The sequence below is a fragment of the Drosophila mojavensis genome, unplaced genomic scaffold (assembly GCF_018153725.1).
Source record: "Drosophila mojavensis isolate 15081-1352.22 unplaced genomic scaffold, ASM1815372v1 contig_36, whole genome shotgun sequence".
Lineage (NCBI taxonomy): Eukaryota > Metazoa > Arthropoda > Insecta > Diptera > Drosophilidae > Drosophila > Drosophila mojavensis.
The window spans coordinates 11,956,941-11,975,729 of NW_025318858.1; the positions used below are offsets into that span (position 1 = coordinate 11,956,941).

At 35.2% G+C, this 18,789-nt stretch overlaps 3 protein-coding genes across 3 annotated transcripts; 2 read left to right on the forward strand and 1 right to left on the reverse strand.

Moving 5' to 3' along the window:
* Window positions 1-3,035: 3,035 nt before the first annotated feature.
* On the forward strand, window positions 3,036-4,137 carry LOC122757201. The gene is made up of 2 exons (XM_044008726.1): window positions 3,036-3,116; window positions 3,190-4,137. Exon 2 carries the CDS (start codon window positions 3,210-3,212, stop codon window positions 3,966-3,968), a length of 759 nt encoding a protein of 252 aa, XP_043864661.1. The 5' UTR covers window positions 3,036-3,116; window positions 3,190-3,209; the 3' UTR covers window positions 3,969-4,137.
* A 7,519-nt stretch (window positions 4,138-11,656) lies between these two features.
* LOC6576597 (odorant receptor 30a) lies at window positions 11,657-16,739 on the forward strand. The gene is made up of 6 exons (XM_044008926.1): window positions 11,657-12,274; window positions 15,171-15,309; window positions 15,412-15,676; window positions 15,740-15,839; window positions 15,943-16,044; window positions 16,112-16,739. Exons 1-6 carry the CDS (start codon window positions 11,957-11,959, stop codon window positions 16,403-16,405), a joined length of 1,218 nt encoding a protein of 405 aa, XP_043864861.1. The 5' UTR covers window positions 11,657-11,956; the 3' UTR covers window positions 16,406-16,739.
* On the reverse strand, window positions 12,883-14,071 carry LOC116803880. The gene is made up of 2 exons (XM_032728946.2): window positions 13,962-14,071; window positions 12,883-13,901 (listed from the first exon to the last, which is right to left on the reverse strand). The coding sequence occupies exons 1-2, from the start codon at window positions 14,022-14,024 to the stop codon at window positions 13,062-13,064; spliced, it is 903 nt and encodes a 300-aa protein (XP_032584837.1). The 5' UTR covers window positions 14,025-14,071; the 3' UTR covers window positions 12,883-13,061.
* Window positions 16,740-18,789: the final 2,050 nt, after the last annotated feature.

An 18,789-nucleotide genomic window follows, 5' to 3' on the forward strand; every position in this document is an offset into this window, starting at 1 on the left:
GAGAGTGAAAGAGAAACAGAGAGAGAGAGAGAGAGAGAGAGAGACAGACAGAGCTGACCATTTAATGGCTATCGATAATTTCTCAATCATTGCGTTTCCTTCAGCACTGTTCATTAGCCTATGCAAATTATCTAGGCCTTGTGCTTAGCGAGCAAATCAAAGAAGCTTCCGAGCGCACTTCAAATGCAACCTTACCATATAAATTAAATCACGGTAAATAATAGCAACCGCCAGAGCTTAACATTCAAATGCTAAAACCCCAAACTCCACGACGGCCGACAAAAAAGTTGGCGCGGCATTTCATCTAAATGTTAATAAGTCTGCGCGTTCGAATGGGTACCTCGCTCTCTCTCTCTCTCTCTCTCTATCTCTTTCTCTCTCTCTCTTTTTCTCTGTCTTCCTGTGCTTAGATATCTGGAGCGTTGCTGCTGCGTAACTCTTGGGTTGGCTTCGCTTTAACAAGGTGTTAGACGCCGTGCGCAGGCATTTTCCACTTGGTCGCGCTGATTGAGCGACTCTGCGGAGGAGGCGGGGCAACTGGCAGCCAGCAGCTGGCGGCGCCTTGAGGCTTACATCCTGTTTATTCGACTGGCTTTATTATTGATGAGACGGCACAGCTTGGGCCGTCATTCTGTTTGTTTTTATGCGTGTGTGTGTGTGTGTGTGTGTGTGTGTGTGTGGATTTGCAGACCAAATAGTTGAATACAAATAAAAACAGAGAGAAAAAAAAAAAAATAAAGAAACTGGGTCGGGACTTAGTCGCGTTGCCGGAGTACTTGACTCTTGGACAGGGGTTTCGATTGATTGACATCTGATTGCCAATGTGAAAAAAGCTTATTGAGCTCTTACAAAAGCCTTTCGGCCTAGAAAATACTCTCTTTGTAGTTGCCCATGCTTCACATAGAGTATATACCAATCAATTTGTATATAAATAAACTGATTTCAATTTTAATGTCGTATTTTTCAATGTAAATTTCATATATCTGACTTTACTGTTTGCTGCATCCTGTCTCACATGCTAATAAAGAATTTATATATCTAATTTAAATGCATGAGACTGCAGACACACACGCATATTTAATAAAACTTTTTTTTTTTTTTTTTATTAAATTATGTGCATAAAATATTTAATAGTCTCGCAATTTTAGCACATAGCGCACTCATTGCAAATTAATTAGTTGCAACAACAATCATTATACACAATGCTACAACAAAATCTATTAACAGCACGCTGGAAAAACAAAGCAAAGAAATTCACTTCATAAAATTAAATTAAAAACAAATATATTAGACAGTCTTTTAAAGGGATAGGCAAATGCCATCAATATTGTGCAAAACGTAGTCCAAAATGTTTTTTTTTTTTTTTTTTATGAATTATGAAAACTGAATCATAAGTATACCCTTTAACTCATATACATATGTATGTACGCTCATGGTCAAATTAATACTTGTGAATTTTTTTTTTTTTTTTTTTAATGGTAATGACGTCTATATTTTTCCATATAACTTAAAAATTCAACTTGTATTCAAAAATAAACATATCTTAGAATAATACCAACAAAATAAAATTTTTTTAAATAATAATGTTTAACATAATTTTGGCATACTTCACAAAATACGCAAGATCTTGCTGACCAGAATTTAAAAAAATTAAAACTTTGTAAATATCATGAAATTTTTAGAATATATTTAGATGAATGTGGGCAATACCCTGCATGTCAGCTTTTATTCGCAAAGTTTTTGCTATTCCTTCGAGGCATAAAGGACATTAACTCTCTACACATTTCCACAGAAATGGTGCTCCATTCCTTCTGAGTATTTTCCAATAATTGGTTCTCATTGAAGCAGTTAGTCTTGAACATTTCCCTTTTCAGGCGTCCACAAAGGTTCTCCATTCGATTGAGATCGATTGAGATCTGGAGACTGACTTGGACACTCAGTAACGTCAATTCTATTTGCATGAAACCAATCCTTAACTACTGGGGAGCCATATTTAGGATCTTTATCCTGTTGGAATTTCCATTTTAGAGGCATGTTGGCGTCGGCATATGATAGCATAACCCTACTCAATATTTTCTTTTACATGAATCTTTCCATTATGCGGTCAATCCGATGGTGCCATTTAACACCTTGTCATGAAAAGCAGCCCCAAACCATTATGCCGCCTCCTCTGTGCTTTACCGTCTTCTTTGTATATCTAGGATCCAGTTCATTGCCATTAGGTCTTCGAACATTAATATTTGATTCATTCCCCAACGAGGCCTTGTGAGTGTTGTTTGTTGCAGTGCGCAATGTTTATTATCAATACTACTAAAGATAACACATACCAATGCATTTCGCCTTAAAGCGAATTTTATGCTCTTCACGATGAAAAAATTACCACCGATAAAAAATGAAGCAAAGGCAATTTGCTTCATTTAACTCAAGCAAACGATCAGTGTTTGACTTGAGCGAAACGAGCGAGCTAAGACGCAACAGAAACAGTTTATGTCTGAGTCTTTTTTATTGTGTGAGTGAAAGAGACTTGTTTGCAGACACCGAACAAGTGTCAACACTCATTTGCGAGCTATGTATGATATACAGTGGAGTCCGGTTATAACGACTCCGCTTAAAGCGTCCAACCGGTTATGTCAACGAAAATTCGATGTCTTGGTTAATCCCCATACAAATTTATTTGAAAGAGTCTCCACTTAGTACGTCTATGCTTTTAACGGCAATCCGCTTATCACGACGGATTTTTTTCATATTTTTGAGTCATTCACCGGGTATTACGACGTGCCGAAAAAAATGCGAAATAATGACAACAACTTTAAACATTAAAAGACGCTGTTAGAAATGTATATATGTTTCTATTAATCAGTGATCAATGTGTACGTAGCAGCGATACAATGCAGCGATACAATGCCGAGAGAGAGAAAGAGAGACACACTCACACAGAGAGATGTACACACATACTTACTCGTTCAAGCGACATACACACAATCGCAGCTTTAGCGCTCTTACCGAATAACCGAATAACGTCGGTGTAGCGAACGTCAGTCAGTCAGTGTTAGTCGTGCGGCTTGCATGCACGAACGATCAGTTGATTTTGATTGGTTTTTTTGTTGTTACTCAAGGTAAAATTGAAGAACAAAGAAATCGTTTCGTTTGGTCGATACAAGTAATATAGATTCATTTTCATTTTCAAAGATCTTATTCTAATTGGCAAGATGGCCCATTTTTCAATGCCACGTGACAATGAATTACGAAAAGAATTTCCGGTTTGTGTTGATCCGATGAGCAACAAATATTACGAAATGGGTATTGTCGAGAAGAAGAGGCAGCACTTTAAGGACTATGTGGAGCCTGTTGACAACAAATTCACGAACTTGATAAGCTTTGAATATGGTGTGCCCCTTATAAAAGGCCTGCCATACGAGAAAGTCCTGCAATTGAAAACACTGAAGCATTTATATATTTGGATTGACAGTTCTCTGAAATATGAATTTTTGGTTGCTCTTGGAAACAAGTCAGGAGAAACGATTGAAAGTCTCTCCATAAAGGGCGCATATCTAACGACTGAGCACGTGGAGAGGATTTGTGACACTCTCCAGCTCAGCCTGGAAAATTTCTGTGTGTGGTGTAAAGAAGTGCCGCTTGAACACTTGCTAAAACTGCAGAAGCTGAAGTCGCTTCATATTCAAATGTCTTCCATAAAAAATGCAATGGTAATGGAACTTATAAAGGGTTTGCCCAACTTGGTGATCTTGAATATGCGAGAGTGTCAACTGCTAACAGAGGAGTTTGTCTCTGAAGCACTTGACTGCCTGACCAATAACAACAAACAATCGAAACTCACGATTTACGTGCAGGGATCAGCCATAAATTGGAAGGAGCTGCCTGGAAATGGACATTTGTTGCAGGTCATTGAGAAGCAAAAGAATGAAATAGTTCGTATGAATGGCGAATTGAGCAATCAATATAATTAAAAAAAAAACGATTGATATATATTATATATTCAGTTGTTAACGACAGGAAACATAAGAAAAATAATTTTTATTCATTTTATTTCAATACACATACTAATCAAAAGTCTAAAAAAAGTTACTCAAATTTTTGTATAACCCTTACAACAATTATATACACTTTGTGAGCATTTTTGTGTTTTACTTTTATTTACTTTTCTTGGTAACAGCCGACAAAGGGTATATGTCGGGTCTTCGTTATCATGTTCGTAGTTAACTATTTCATCATCGGATGGAATAGTCGTCACTTTCCTATCAGCCCTTGCCGACATATTCTTCTTCATACACATGTATACTGCATAGTGACTTCCGCGTCTGCCACTATATTAAGTTGGAGTTTCCTTCTGTTGGGGGGATTTTCTCTTTCTTGCAGATAGAAAATCGTAATCAGCAGCAATTTGTCTGACAGGTCGAGCACAAGCTGCCCGCTTACCAAAAACAGAATCAAATCACAATGCTATAGACCCAAACTAAAATCTGAGGCATTGCGCAACCTTTTGCTCACACTCACACATACACATAAGCAAAATTCTTAAGTATTGTAGACGTTTGAGGATCTGAGCTTTGAACCCAAAGAGCTTTTTGTTGTTGCCAAAAATATTTTTGCAGAATGCGAATAAAAAAAGATATATATATATATATATATATATATATATATATATATATATATATATATATATATATATATATATATATATATATATATTTCTATTATTAGTAGATTGCCATCTTAATTGAGTTGCAATTGTGAGCTTGTGAGGGTGGCAACTCGGCCAACAGCAACTGCTTGTCATTATCAATCACGCAAGAGAGTCCCGAGCGCAGAGCAGGGAGCAAATTGGTTCAAAATATTAAAAGAAAGTTTTGTTTAATTAGTTGCCATTGCGCATACGTCCTGCTATTAAACTTAGTTTTCCTGCGTCTTAATGTCAGAGCTATTATTACTTTTACAAATAAAACTTCGCTCAAATAAAATTTAAAAAACTCAACTAAGAAGCCTAAATTTTTATTTATTTAGCTTACAAAACTGTTTCATTTATTTATATGTATAATTTAAATTTGAATTTTAATGCATACTTTTATATATGTTTTTTAACTAAAAAAAAAAGAAGCGGAACAAAAATAGGATTGCAATTAATATAAAATAAATAGGAATTTATAATTTATATTATAGTACATACACAATATAAGACTGCAAATTGCAACTTTAAGATCTGGTATCTGCGGGAAACCTGGTTGCAACAGGAAGCAGTCAGCTAACAAGCGCTGGCGAACTTGTATCTGGTATCTGGTATCTTGTATCTGGTTGCTAACTGCACTTAATACGCGTTATGCGCCAGAGACAAGGGCACAGGGCAAAGGGCAAAGGGCGCACATTGGATGCAAGAAACTTGCAAGTTTTTGCTAGCTGTTAAGTAGGAAAATCGCTTCGAGACACAACACAAACAGCCAGACAGCCAACTAGTATAGTTGCAGAGTGACAGAACGAGAGAGGGAGTGAAGGGACAGAGAAGAAGCCAGTGTTCTTGGGTTGTGGTTGAAAGTAAGTACGTGTCATACGACAAGTGAAATGTGCACAAAATTACTTATTTTAGCAGTGGTTAAGACGCTTCTCGGGTTTATGCAGACATACACACACACACACACACACACACACACACACAAATACATGTATGCATATTTATACATAAATATTCAGACACTGAGTTACTTGAATCTCTTGAGGTTTGCCCCGTGGACACGCAACACGGCAAATGCAGCGCTTAACTATAATTTCGTAGATAAACATTTCACATTTTGCACATTTTGCGGTAAAGTAAATATATACACATATATGTTAGCATATAGCAAGGGGAGCGTATACTTAATATATATGTCTGAGCTCAAATGTACAAAGCAACCTATTAGTTCTTTTAGAAAAAAATAAATAAAATAAAATTATAATATTTATATGCTTTTTGCGCACTCGAAAGAGTATATTGACTTCATACTTAAATCTCTCTTCAGAGTGTGAGTAAAATACATTTATTTGCAGGCATTAAAACGAGCTCCGGCTCTCAGTTAATAGTTTCAGATATATTTAGTATTATTATTATTGAGAAAAGCTATTGAAACTAAGGATTGCAATTTGAAATATATATACTCATGTTGAGCGACTATTTCCTTATTTTGGGTGTAGTAAGTCCATATAATAGACTTAGCTTAGCCTATTAATATGTCAAATGATATACTGAAAACAAATGATATACCAAAAACTTTCCACGGCCCTTCAGGCATGGGGCAAATCAAAAACAAATATGTCGGAGTTAAATTTATAGAGTACAGCGATTTGAAATTACGCGCCAATACTCTTAAGGTTCTGTTCTATTTATATATGTATTCTAGAGATTTTTTTTTTTTTTTTTTTTTTTTTGTTTAGATCAGTTGAAATTCGATTGCCTTTGCTATTATTAATTTTAAATCAATTCGATTGATTCGGATATGCATCAATATATTAGTTAAAATATAAATTGGATGTATAGAAATTAAGAAGTATGTTTCTATGTTCACATTTAAATGCTGAGTTTGAAAAAATCCGAAGGTCTTGCAGATGGCATCTACTTATATGACGCACCGTTTATAATTTGTTGCAAACATGTTTTTATTTTTTTCTCTTTTTTTTTTTTTTTTTTTTTTTTTGTGGTCTTCAATGACAGCTCACAGCCAAACGACAACGAGAAGCAACAGCAAGTAAAACTTTGTGCCAGTTTTCCATTTTTTTTTTTTTGCTTTTAATTTTGCGTTGTTTTGCGCACCACAGGGGATGTCATTTGGAAGGCGACGAGTGCGCGTCAAGTGTAAAAATTAAGCAGCTGCGAGCTGAGCGGGCACTAAGTGAGATAAAATTATACGCCGCCCCAGGTCTGAGTAAGTGTAGGGCGAATGGGCGTGGCCCACTGAGAAGGTAGGCGGGCAACAACAGAAAAAGACGCACCGCAGCCTGAGATAACAGTGAAACGGGAGAAAAGAAAACTGGAACAAGGTCGCCGCTCAAAGCAAGGAAATTGGAAATCTTGTAGTTTTAAAGCGTGCGAGCCTTTACACTTCTACGACACTTTCATAATTTCACTTTTCATCAAATCTGCTACGTGCCGACAAAATACAACCAAAAAACTTTTTCAATCTAAAATTATCAAAGTAAACATCAAAGTTATGTCAAACACGAGTAGGAACCAAAAAAAAAAAAAAAACACCTGTAAATTAGCCAGACACAGGCAGAAACATAGGAAAATAGAAATGCAGCCGGGGTGAAAAATCTAAACAAAATGACAGCCCAGAAGCGGCCAGGCTAGAGGGAGAGAGAGAGAGAGAGGAAGAGATAGTGGAGTACGGAGTGAAAGAGTGGCATAAAGTTTTACAAGCGAATCAACAAAAATGTTCGCACCTCATGTGTGGAATTTAAATTTGCTGGCAATACATACACACAAAACACACAGCCAACACACATGCAGACATCACACACACACACACACAGACATAGATGCAAAGACATTGCTCATACGCCCTGAGAGCCGCGCTGAGTGTGGCAAAGGCACACACTGTGTAAAATTTCATATCAATTTCATTGGGATTAAGTTATATTTTATATTTTAGTGCTTGCCAAGGTGTTGAGGTGTTTTGTGTGTGTTTGCGTGGCAAGTGTTTTGCTGAGATTTCGTGCACGTGCAGCTCCTTGGGTTTTATGTGCAGCGTTTGCAGAAAAATGGGGATTTGCCACAAGCCCAAAATATTGATAGAGCCTTTTAAGGTTTGTCATAGGGCCTAACTCTGACTACAGTATATATGTAAGAGATTGACAGGATAATTAAAGTTAACGAGCAGTAGATCTCTTGCAAAAAAAAAAAAAAAAAAAAAAATAATTTAAACAAGTAAAAAAATATAATAAATGCACGGAAGAAAAAGAGAAAGAAAGAAAATTTTCAAATGAAAAATTCTCATTTATTAAAATGAAAATTATAAAAAACATATTACAAAAATTAATACGATTTAAACGAGTGCAATGAGATTAAGACAATATAAAAAAAAAAAAAAAAAAAAAAAAAAATATATATATATATATATATATATATATATATATATATAAATTAAAATTCTTATAATAGCTTGAATCTAATGAATTTTCAATTTCATAAATTTTCAATAAACATTTTATCGAAGTCCGCAAATTACTTCCAAAAATTTCTTGTTTACAATTCTTTTTAAATCATGATAATAATACGATAATCATATCATAAATAATAATATAAAACCAAAAGCACAAAAAGCTATGCAAGATTCCTACATTTAATCTATATAAATTCCTTATGATTTTATTTAAATAATTAATAATATTTCTTTGAGAGTTGTAATAGCAAAGTGAGCAGAGTCTATTTGCCCTCACGCCAGCGCAGAGAGCCTTACCGCATTGCCTGACCATTTGCTTAATTCAATGACTTCTGTGACTTGGAACTACACACTTGTGAGTTGGTACTTGGCACACACACACACACACACACACACATACACAGTCAGACACAAGTACAATTTCCTGTTCGAGCCGAAAAATACAAATCATAAAAGTCATGGCCCCAACAGTTCATAAAAAATGCGGCCCAGCGCAGCGATTGCCATACAAACTGGCGCATTACATGGCGAGAATCTGAAAAAAAGAAAAGAAATTCCATGACCGGCATATAATTCAAACACGTACCAATACAACAAAGACACTAGCGAGAGTGCGAGTGAGATAGAGATTGAGGAATGCCGGTGCGCATATTTGGTGGGCGGTAATCAGGCCATTTCATATGAATAACTTATCAGGCAATGCCGCCTGAGTGTAAGCAATAAATTTCGTTTGTATTACGAATGCGAAGCTGCTTGCGAAAATTTTAAAGCCGCCAAACTATGGTGGCTCCAACTGAGATTGGGCTCCCAGACCCGCCCACAACAACAACAAAATGGAAATTTATTACAGCAAGCCAAAAAAAAAACATGGCGTTTATAACTTATTTAGGACGACACGCCTACCAAGAACCTGGCAGATAAAAGGGATTAGGAATTGGTCTGATAAGATAACGTCTGCACACCGCACTTGTACATACTTAAAACTAGATATTTTTTTGTTTTTATATTTTTAATGAATTCAAATTGCATTAAACAATACTTGCTATTGAATATTTGAATTCTTGATCTTTCAAAGTATCATAAATTACTCTAGTTTATATATATAATAATAATATAGTATATTTTAGTAAATATAAAAATGAAAAAAAATAAATAAATAAATAAAAATTTAAAAAAACTATATTTTCTATGTCCGAATTTGAAAGCTAATTATTGGTTTCAAATTAATTATAAGATTTTATTTATTTATTTATTTTTCTTTTTTATATATTAATTGAAAATAATTTAGAGACATTTGAAATATGCCCCTAACTTCTCAGTTCACAACGTTAAATTTTAAAGTTAAAAAAAAACTTCATAGGTGAAATTTTCATTTTAATATTTTCACCACTTTTAATAAAATTTTGACATTTTTTTTTCACTTCTAATAAAATTTAGAATTGGAGAAGCACATTTATATTTATTATTATTAATATTTTTTAAACATATATTTAATATGAAATATTAATATTATTATATATACATATATAAATATAAATATTTGTGTAGTAAATTCTTTTAAAATGTTTTACACAAATAGTTTAACTTTTTCAATTTAATAGTTTTAATTATTTTTAATTTTTAACTAAACGTAACAGAAATTATTAAATATTTAAACATTTAATTAAAAAAAAAAAAAAATAATATATATATATATATATATATATATATATATATATATATATATATATATATATATATATATAGACTACTTTGGATATGGATTATCTCTGCTACGCTTCATTATGCATTCTTAAGCCTTAATTTAACACCCTTTATGATACCTCAAAATCATTTGCTAACAGTTCATTCATATATTCTACATACAAACGCACTCAGTGTATTTCGCATGACGCCTTCGAAAGGGTATTAAAGCAATATGCTAACAGCAGGCGACCGACAGCCATTTGCTGTGTGTGTGTGTGTGTGTGTGTGTTTACGTTTGAGTGGGTGTGTGTGTGTGTGAATGAGTGGAGGTGAATACGTGCCTGGGGCTTATCGTCATCAAGTAGCAATTGGGGAGTCACGCCATAGTCTCGCCAGCCACTAAACATTTTAATTAGAAAATTTCGCACAGCCAGTTGAGCCGACCGCAAATCCAATTATCAAGTAATTATGCATTTAATTTAGCGCATAGGAGCATAACGCCGGACCCATCTGGGCATCACTACATATTATCGACAAGCGGGCAGGATTCAGGACTCAGGATTCTTAGTGCCGACTGGCCAGCCAACCGAGTGAGCAACAAATCAACAACGCCGGCACATCCCATGCACTCGCATATGCATAAAATGCAAAAACTTTTCGTTGACTAACGATATACAGCCGAAAAGCTGAGAGAATTTCAATTTCAGGCGTTGCCAGTGTTGTCTGGCAGCCTCAAAAAACAACCAGGCAACCAGGCACAAAAAAAAAAAAAATAGTTTGCAAACAACACAAGCATATGCCACGCCCATCGTAATACTTGTGCTGTCTGCGTGTGTCGCAATTAAAAGTTTGCCGACGCTTATTACAAATGTCGAGACCGCAATCAGCAGAGTATCAAAGAGGTCAAGTGCAGCAACGTCGGCATAGTGTTGCATAGTGCATGCAATTTATGACCAGCTTGACCAACACTAACAATTGGCATAGGTCGTGCTATAACTCAGAACTTCTGAGTTCGTAGCACTTTAAAGGATTACATACATATTGTTATTATTTGCTCAACAATGTTGTTTTGTTTCTTTGTTTTTTTTTTTTTTTTTTTTTTTTTTTTTGTTTTTGCCATAAAAGACCTTTGCTCGCTGATAAAGTGCCTGACATTGGGTCACACATACATACATATAAAAAAAAAAAAACAAGTAAGAGTCTTCTAGTCGAGACTGCTCGACTAGGAGATACCCTGTGATGTTGCAGTGATAGTGCCCATTATGAGAATTTACTCGTTGAATAATTTATCTTGCAGTAAGACTTCATGAAACTCATCATGAAACATTCAGAACGGTATCATATGGTTAAAATGTGTGTTCCAAAGCACAAATCTCTAGTACTTGAAGTACGTTTTATACAAATTGGGGGCGAAAGAGCTGTGGTAACCAAAATCTGTAAATTACAAAATCTTGGTATTCATCAAATGTATATTCACGAGTATGCATGCCAAATTTCAAGTCTCTAGCTCTTATAACTTCTGAGACTGGCAGGGTTATATCGACTCAGCTCGTCATTCTGATCAAGAATATATATATATGTACCTTATCTGGTCTGCGATGATTCCTTCTGCCTGTTACATACTTATTACATTATACCCTGATTTCCCATTTTCATTAGGTTCAGGGTATATTAAAAATAAAGAGTACGCCAACATTTATGTGGTAATCTGGTTTTTGGATAGGCTTCTGCGAATTGCATTTCTGTCTTTAAAAAAATGCGATTAAATATATGAAGTAGTTCAAGTTGGTTACAATGTACTCCCAGACGGACTTAATGTAAGGGTTGCTTGAACAGTCACAGATTTCATTGGCTTTAATGTCAGACATGAAACTCTTCTTGTTAAAGCATTGAAATCGAGCTGCAAGCAATAGCAAGTGACAATTTGACATCAAATTATATACCTTAACACCTTTAATTAGATACTGGCGAACCAATTAACACCCGCCCACTCAAGCACAGCCATTCATTAGACGCTAATGATGACATCAGACAGGAAAGCATCGACAGGTCTACATATATGTATAAATAAGAGAGCACCTTGAGCTGTGTCCACAGTTGTGCTGCTAAATAGGGAACTAAAAATGAGACAGGAACTTCAGACAATGTCCACACCGGACATGCCCATTTTTGGCATTACGTTGCGTTTAATGAAATTCTGGTCATATCTATTCGTTCACAATTGGCGACGCTATTTGGCCCTAACGCCCTATGCCCTCATCAATGTGACCCAATACGGTGATATCTACCTAAGTTCCGAGCGCCTCGACTTTATCATACGTAATGTCTATCTGACTGTGCTCTTTACCAACACAATTGTGCGTGGCGTCCTGCTCTGTGTGCAACGTGGCCGATACGAACGTTTCCTAGAACTCTTGAAAGTCTACTATCTTCAGCTGCTGGTGAGCTTCACAACATATTCTATAAATATATGTATGAAAGTTGATAGTGGCAGAGTGATGTATATACATATTTATATACATATGTATGTATATGTATTTATTGCATGATCGCATTCCTCCCCTGCGAATTCTTCATATTCTTTCATAGTTCATAAGTCATCATCTCAATTCGCATCCATTTTGTAAGCTCAATAGTTTACACCAGTCCTAACACGCATACATACGTATCAGGCATTTGCTCACATTGGTTAACATAATATTCTATATATGTTAATTTCCGTGAAATTGAATTAAAATCATTTCCTTGAGCCTTGGAAAAGGTCAGGTTTGAAGGGTTTAATTGGGTTTTAGTTGGTGTTTCTCAATTTATATTGCAATGGTCAAGCAAAATACGAAAATCGAAGAAATCGATGCAGCCGCTAATCTAACTAATGCACAAAAAAAAGATAAGGGGGCTTTACCGGAATAGTAAAAGCTAAAAAAAGTTTCCAAAATATTTATAATTGTTGGTCATATCCGTTAAAATTAGTCATTATATTTTATAGTGGGGGTTCCACGCTCAGATCCTCACTGTGCAGCTGTTACCAAGAAAAGTAAATAAAAGTAAAACACAAAATTGCTCACAAAGTGTATATAATTGTTGTAAGGGTTATACAAAAATTTGAGTAACTTTTTTTAGACTTTTGATTAGTATGTGTATTGAAATAAAATGAATAAAAATTATTTTTCTTATGTTTCCTGTCGTTAACAACTGAATATATATATATATATATCAATCTTTTTTTTTTTAATTATCTTGATTGCTCAATTCGCCATTCATACGAACTATTTCATTCTTTTGCTTCTCAATGACCTGCAACAAATGTCCATTTCCAGGCAGCTCCTTCCAATTTATGGCTGATCCCTGCACGTAAATCGTGAGTTTCGATTGTTTGTTGTTATTGGTCAGGCAGTCAAGTGCTTCAGAGACAAACTCCTCTGTTAGCAGTTGACACTCTCGCATATTCAAGATCACCAAGTTGGGCAAACCCTTTATAAGTTCCATTACCATTGCATTTTTTATGGAAGACATTTGAATATGAAGCGACTTCAGCTTCTGCAGTTTTAGCAAGTGTTCAAGCGGCACTTCTTTACACCACACACAGAAATTTTCCAGGCTGAGCTGGAGAGTGTCACAAATCCTCTCCACGTGCTCAGTCGTTAGATATGCGCCCTTTATGGAGAGACTTTCAATCGTTTCTCCTGACTTGTTTCCAAGAGCAACCAAAAATTCATATTTCAGAGAACTGTCAATCCAAATATATAAATGTTTCAGTGTTTTCAATTGTAGGACTTTCTCGTATGGCAGGCCTTTTATAAGGGGCACACCATATTCAAAACTTATCAAGCTCGTGAATTTGTCGTCAACAGGCTCCACATAGTCCTTAAAGTGCTGCCTCTTCTCTTCGACAATACCCATTTCGCGATATTTGTCCTTCATCGAATCAACACAAACCGGAAATACTGATCGTAATTTATTGTTACGTGGCATTGAAAAAAATTCTACGATCGCTGCAATGGGAACAAGGTCATTGACATTGATATTGAACTGGCCGAGTTTACGTGTATCGACGAAACGAAAAGACGTCTGCACAATATTAGGATATTAATTAGTTGTTCGTGATAAATAAAGTTTTCACAGTTTTACCTTGAGTATAAAAAAAAAACAAATCCAAGTTTCGGTTATTTCAATTACGTCAAATATATCCATTGTTTTTCAACCGATCACTCCAACGAACCAAATAAGACTGCTGTTGATAATGACTCTTTGTATTCTTTAGGTCAGACACAACATTGCAATGGCACATTCGTGTGACGCTCTCAAATGAGTGTCGCGTAAAAACTAATACTATTTTCGCTCACACAAAGACTCTCAGCAAAAGGCAGTTTGACCAGTGTTGCCAAATCAGCTTTTTTCCCGTCGAATCTAGCTTTTTTGAAAATCCAATTGCGGGAAAAATTCCAAAACAGCGGGCAGCGGGAATTCTGGATTTAAAAAAAAAAACTAACTTGTTTTTTTTCGGCTTTTTTCTTTACTGATCAATTTATCATAATTTGTAGCGATTAATCGTATGTAAAAGTGTTTGTCAATAGCCAATAGATAATAATGATATATATTTTATTCAATAACTTATAACTTATTGTGAGCAATAATATCGAACTTCTTGATTCTATGTAAATAAAAAGTAAAAATTCTCTAACAGAGCTTATAAAGCAATTAAAAAGAATGCTTACAACTCATTTGATAGCTGTAGTACAAAAATTTATGTGTTAACTAAATATGTTTTAATTAATAGGTTGCTGGCAAATTTTCAAATAGTGAAAAATGTTGATTCGTTTTCTTGCATATGTATATTTTTGCCAGTAAACAAAAATAGTATCGTTCCAATACTAGAATTATTCTATTCAAAGAACATTGAAAGTATTGAACACCAATATAAGAATATTCTCCCAGTTCAGTGGGGAAATTCTTAAGACTCTACATAGTTTAGGGTGAGAGGTGTGCTTCTAAGTATTCGGGAGGCAACTTTAGCAATGGTAAAGTAAAAATGGTAAGTGGTAAAAAGTATTAGTCAGGTCTATTGTGTGTAAAAACATAACTGCGCAATAAAATGAATATTTATATGCTTACTCAATTTTAAGTGTCAGGTAAAACCTATATAGTGTAAAACTTTACAGATACGGCTTGCCACGGTTGAAGAAATGCTACCATGACTTTTAGTTACTAAAAGTATATTTAAATATCAATCAAATCAAAGCATAAACCATCAGCTTTTTTGTCCGATTTTTTTTAATCAATGTAAAATCTGAAATTTACATATATACATTATTTCATATATACATTATTTCTTTGCAGAATTCTTCAGATGTGCATATTTCCGAATTGATAGCGAAGACGACGCAACTCTCCAACTTGATCGGTCGCATTAATTTACTAATGGGCATTTGCACTTGCATTGGCTTTGTAACATATCCGATATTTGGGTCCGAGCGCGGTTAGATTTTCAGCAGCAAAACAAACAATCTCGATGAAAATTGAGTGTGTGTGTGTGTGTGTTTGTGTAATTGTATATTTGTATTTGTATTTGCCATTACAGTGCTGCCCTATGGCATGTATATTCCCGGCATCGATAAATATGCCAGCCCTGCCTATGAGGTATTCTTTGTGGTGCAGGTCATAATGGCGCCGATGGGCTGCTGCATGTACATACCGTATACGAATCTGATTGTTACCTTCACACTGTTTGCCATTCTCATGTGCCAGGTGCTGCAGCACAAGCTGCGCACCTTGCGGCAATTGCCAGGCATTCGAGTGCGTGACGAAATTATATGGTGCATACGATATCAGCTCAAGCTGGCTGGGTAAGCTATTGTCTTTCACCTTCATGCAATCATTTAGCCACTCACTCATTCACTCAATTATAGCCTGGTCGATGCCATGAATGCATTGACCACCCATTTGCATCTGCTGGAGTTTCTATGCTTTGGCGCAATGCTTTGTGTGTTGCTCTTCTCGTTAATCATTGTAAGTTGGCAATTTACAATTTGAATTCTAATTATAATTTTATCTAAATATATGTATATTCAATTCAATTTAATTTCATTACAATCAAAACTATTCTCAATAGGCACCAACAATAGCTCAGTTTATAATCGTGATTTTCTATATGATCATGATATTTTCCAACACTGTTGTGCTCTACTACGTGGCCAATGAGCTTTACTTTCAGGTAGATGCCCATTGTCAAATTTTTAATTGTTTTAATAATAATTTAATACTATTCGAATTATTTACAGAGTTTCAATATATCCATTGCCGCCTATGAGATCAATTGGATGGATCTGGATATAGAGACACAGAAAGTAGTAATGTTTCTCATGATGCGTTCTCAAAAGCCACTCGCAGTAAGCATAAATCTTCCTAAATTCATATTTATACTTATATATGTGTATATACATGTATATATTATATATTTGATACATCCCCAGGTACTTGTTGGCGGCGTTTATCCAATGAATCTAAAGATGCTGCAGTCGCTGCTGAACGTCATCTATTCGTTTTTCACGCTGCTGCGACGCGTCTATGGCTGAGCTGCTTTTAAGTTCTTTGTACACCGGACAATTGCCATAGATTGATTGCATTTTCGCTTCTTCTTCTACTTATACTTGTAGCTCTCTTTTTTTTTTTTTTTTTTTTTGGCCAATAAACGTTTGCCTCAATTCGATTGCATGTCTAAAGCGGTTGCAAAAGCAAGTGAAATAAACTATAATAAAAATGCGTCTGCGTCTGGCTCTGCTCCATTGTGTAGCCCCTGCCCAAGTGCCCGGAGCAGCTGGATACTGAGCTCTGTGTCCGACTCGCCTATGCTATGTCTGTGTGCGTGTGTGTGTGTGTGAGTGTTGGCTCTATTGGCTATGCCCGGCACGTGCCACTTAGATAACTTCTATTTAAGCAAATATAAATCTAAAGTGTGTTAAATTAGATTAAAATGTTCTCGTAAACTAAATGCTGCAGTCAGACAATGTATTCGACTCGTTGTCTTATATTGTGTTTTTCGTATCGCTTACAAATTTTACACAATGTCTTGCAGGTCTCCTTCTTCTGCTTGGCACTCAGTTAATTAATGTTGAAAATTGGCAAGTGAGCTGTTTATATATGTATGTGTGCTAAGGGAAAACAAAGACTTGTTGAATAGCCCCAAGCGGAGACCACAGCAAATTTAATTGCCAAACTGTTTTTCAATACTCTGAATACTTATTGAAAATGGGAATGGGACAGGACAGCGTATAATGGAGGTTGAAGACCTACATTCATTAGCTGCAATAGGCAGAGCTGTTTACCAGCATGTTTTTAACTTGTTTATTTTTTTCGTACATTTTCGTTTCCTTTATTGATCCATTTATTTAAAATTTTTTCTTTTATATATTTAATTATTTTATTGCATTTTTTTTTAGATATTTTAATTAGCTCGTATTTTTTAAATAATTATTTATTTTGAATTTATTTTTGTTGTTATAAGACTGGCCATTTTGGCCACATTTTAAAAGTGTAAGTGAAATTATTGATTCAACAATAAAATAATTGATAATATAAAAACGTTTAAGCGAAAACCCCGGAAACCCGGAATAGCAAAATGGGATATTAAGCAAGAACGAGAAAAAATAGTTTGGAAACCATTAAAATATATAATTTGGCGAAAAAAAATAAAAAAATATTATCCCTATCAAAAAAAAAAAAAAAAAAAAAAAAAAAAAAAAAAAAGAACAACTATTACCCCCAACTAAACATGAATGGGAATACGGGTATGTCCTAGTCGAATAGATGATTCATACTTGTTATACTCTGGAGAAACGCAGTTCCAGCTATAACAGTTTTCCACAGGTTTTTGATGCAGTATTTTATTTAAGAAAATGTGTTGGACTTCACTTCGTTAGAACTAAATATTTCTATAGCTAATTGAAAAGCCACTTGAGTGTTTTTTGACATTAGCTAACGATCAATTAAAATAAAGCGAAGATCAGTAAGTGTCTGAATGTAATTCATAATAATTTGTACAATATTCAATTTTCAGGTTTGTTTAAAGAGCACAATTCCTGTTCGACTTTTGGCCAAAATTAAAGAATCTGTGCGTTAACACTTCAATTTTCCTAATCAACATTAAGTTTCACTTTTGTCGTGGCTCCGCAGCCAGATGCTCATTCAACGGGTCGTCAAATTGACTTTAATTTAAGAATTTTTTTTATGCCATTCACACACACACACACACCCACACACACACAGAGAGAGAGACCTACAAAAGGAATTGCTGCCTATGTGCGGCACTTGCTGCACGCGGTATTTCCCAGTCTGCTGCTTAATGGCATTCCATTGCTCTCCACGACGCTGTCTGTTCGACCCACTCTCCTCTCTCTCCCGCCCACCCTCACACTACAATGACTCGTCCTTTTTACTGCATACTTTTAAGGGCTGCCGGAGCGGGAACGAAAGCAGCGGCAGCACAAAACGCTGATGCGACAATTATAGTTATTGTCTGCCTAACCAAGCGGGGAGATTTCCTACTCCTGTTCGTGGCACCGTACGTGAGACAGCAGAAAACACCTTACAGCTGGTGGGGGAGGGCGAACTCTGTGGCAAGTGGGCGTGACAGCCGTTGCAGTCAGCTTCAATTTTAGAAGCAGCTTGTTTCATTGCTAATGTTAACATGTATTGTTGTTGCTGTCGTATTGTACCCTATCTAAGAACAGATAAGCAACGGCTGGCTTAGCTGGCAACTATAAATTTGTTGATACTTTGTGGAATAAAATAAAAACATAAATCTAAATTATATGTATAAAAATTCGGAATGAAGAACTACATTAAATTGTGACTAGTGTTAGCAGAATATTTGTTAAAAAAAAAAAAAAAAAAAAAAAACACGAAAAAAAAATGAATATTTAATTTAATAAATAATATATATAATAATAATAAAGATACT

What these genes read in the sequence shown, in the direction of transcription:
- LOC122757201 (XM_044008726.1), top strand. Translation starts at nt 3,210, where the DNA reads ATGGCCCATTTTTCAATGCCACGTGACAATGAATTACGAAAAGAATTT.
- LOC6576597 (XM_044008926.1), top strand. Translation starts at nt 11,957, where the DNA reads ATGAGACAGGAACTTCAGACAATGTCCACACCGGACATGCCCATTTTT. An exon ending in GATATTTGGGTCCGAGCGCG is followed by an intron (nt 15,310 to 15,411) that starts GTTAGATTTTCA and finishes TTGCCATTACAG; the next exon opens with TGCTGCCCTATGGCATGTAT. An exon ending in TATCAGCTCAAGCTGGCTGG is followed by an intron (nt 15,677 to 15,739) that starts GTAAGCTATTGT and finishes ACTCAATTATAG; the next exon opens with CCTGGTCGATGCCATGAATG.
- LOC116803880 (XM_032728946.2), bottom strand. Translation starts at nt 14,024, where the DNA reads ATGGATATATTTGACGTAATTGAAATAACCGAAACTTGGATTTGTTTT. An exon ending in GTTTTTTTTTTATACTCAAG is followed by an intron (nt 13,902 to 13,961) that starts GTAAAACTGTGA and finishes AATATTGTGCAG; the next exon opens with ACGTCTTTTCGTTTCGTCGA.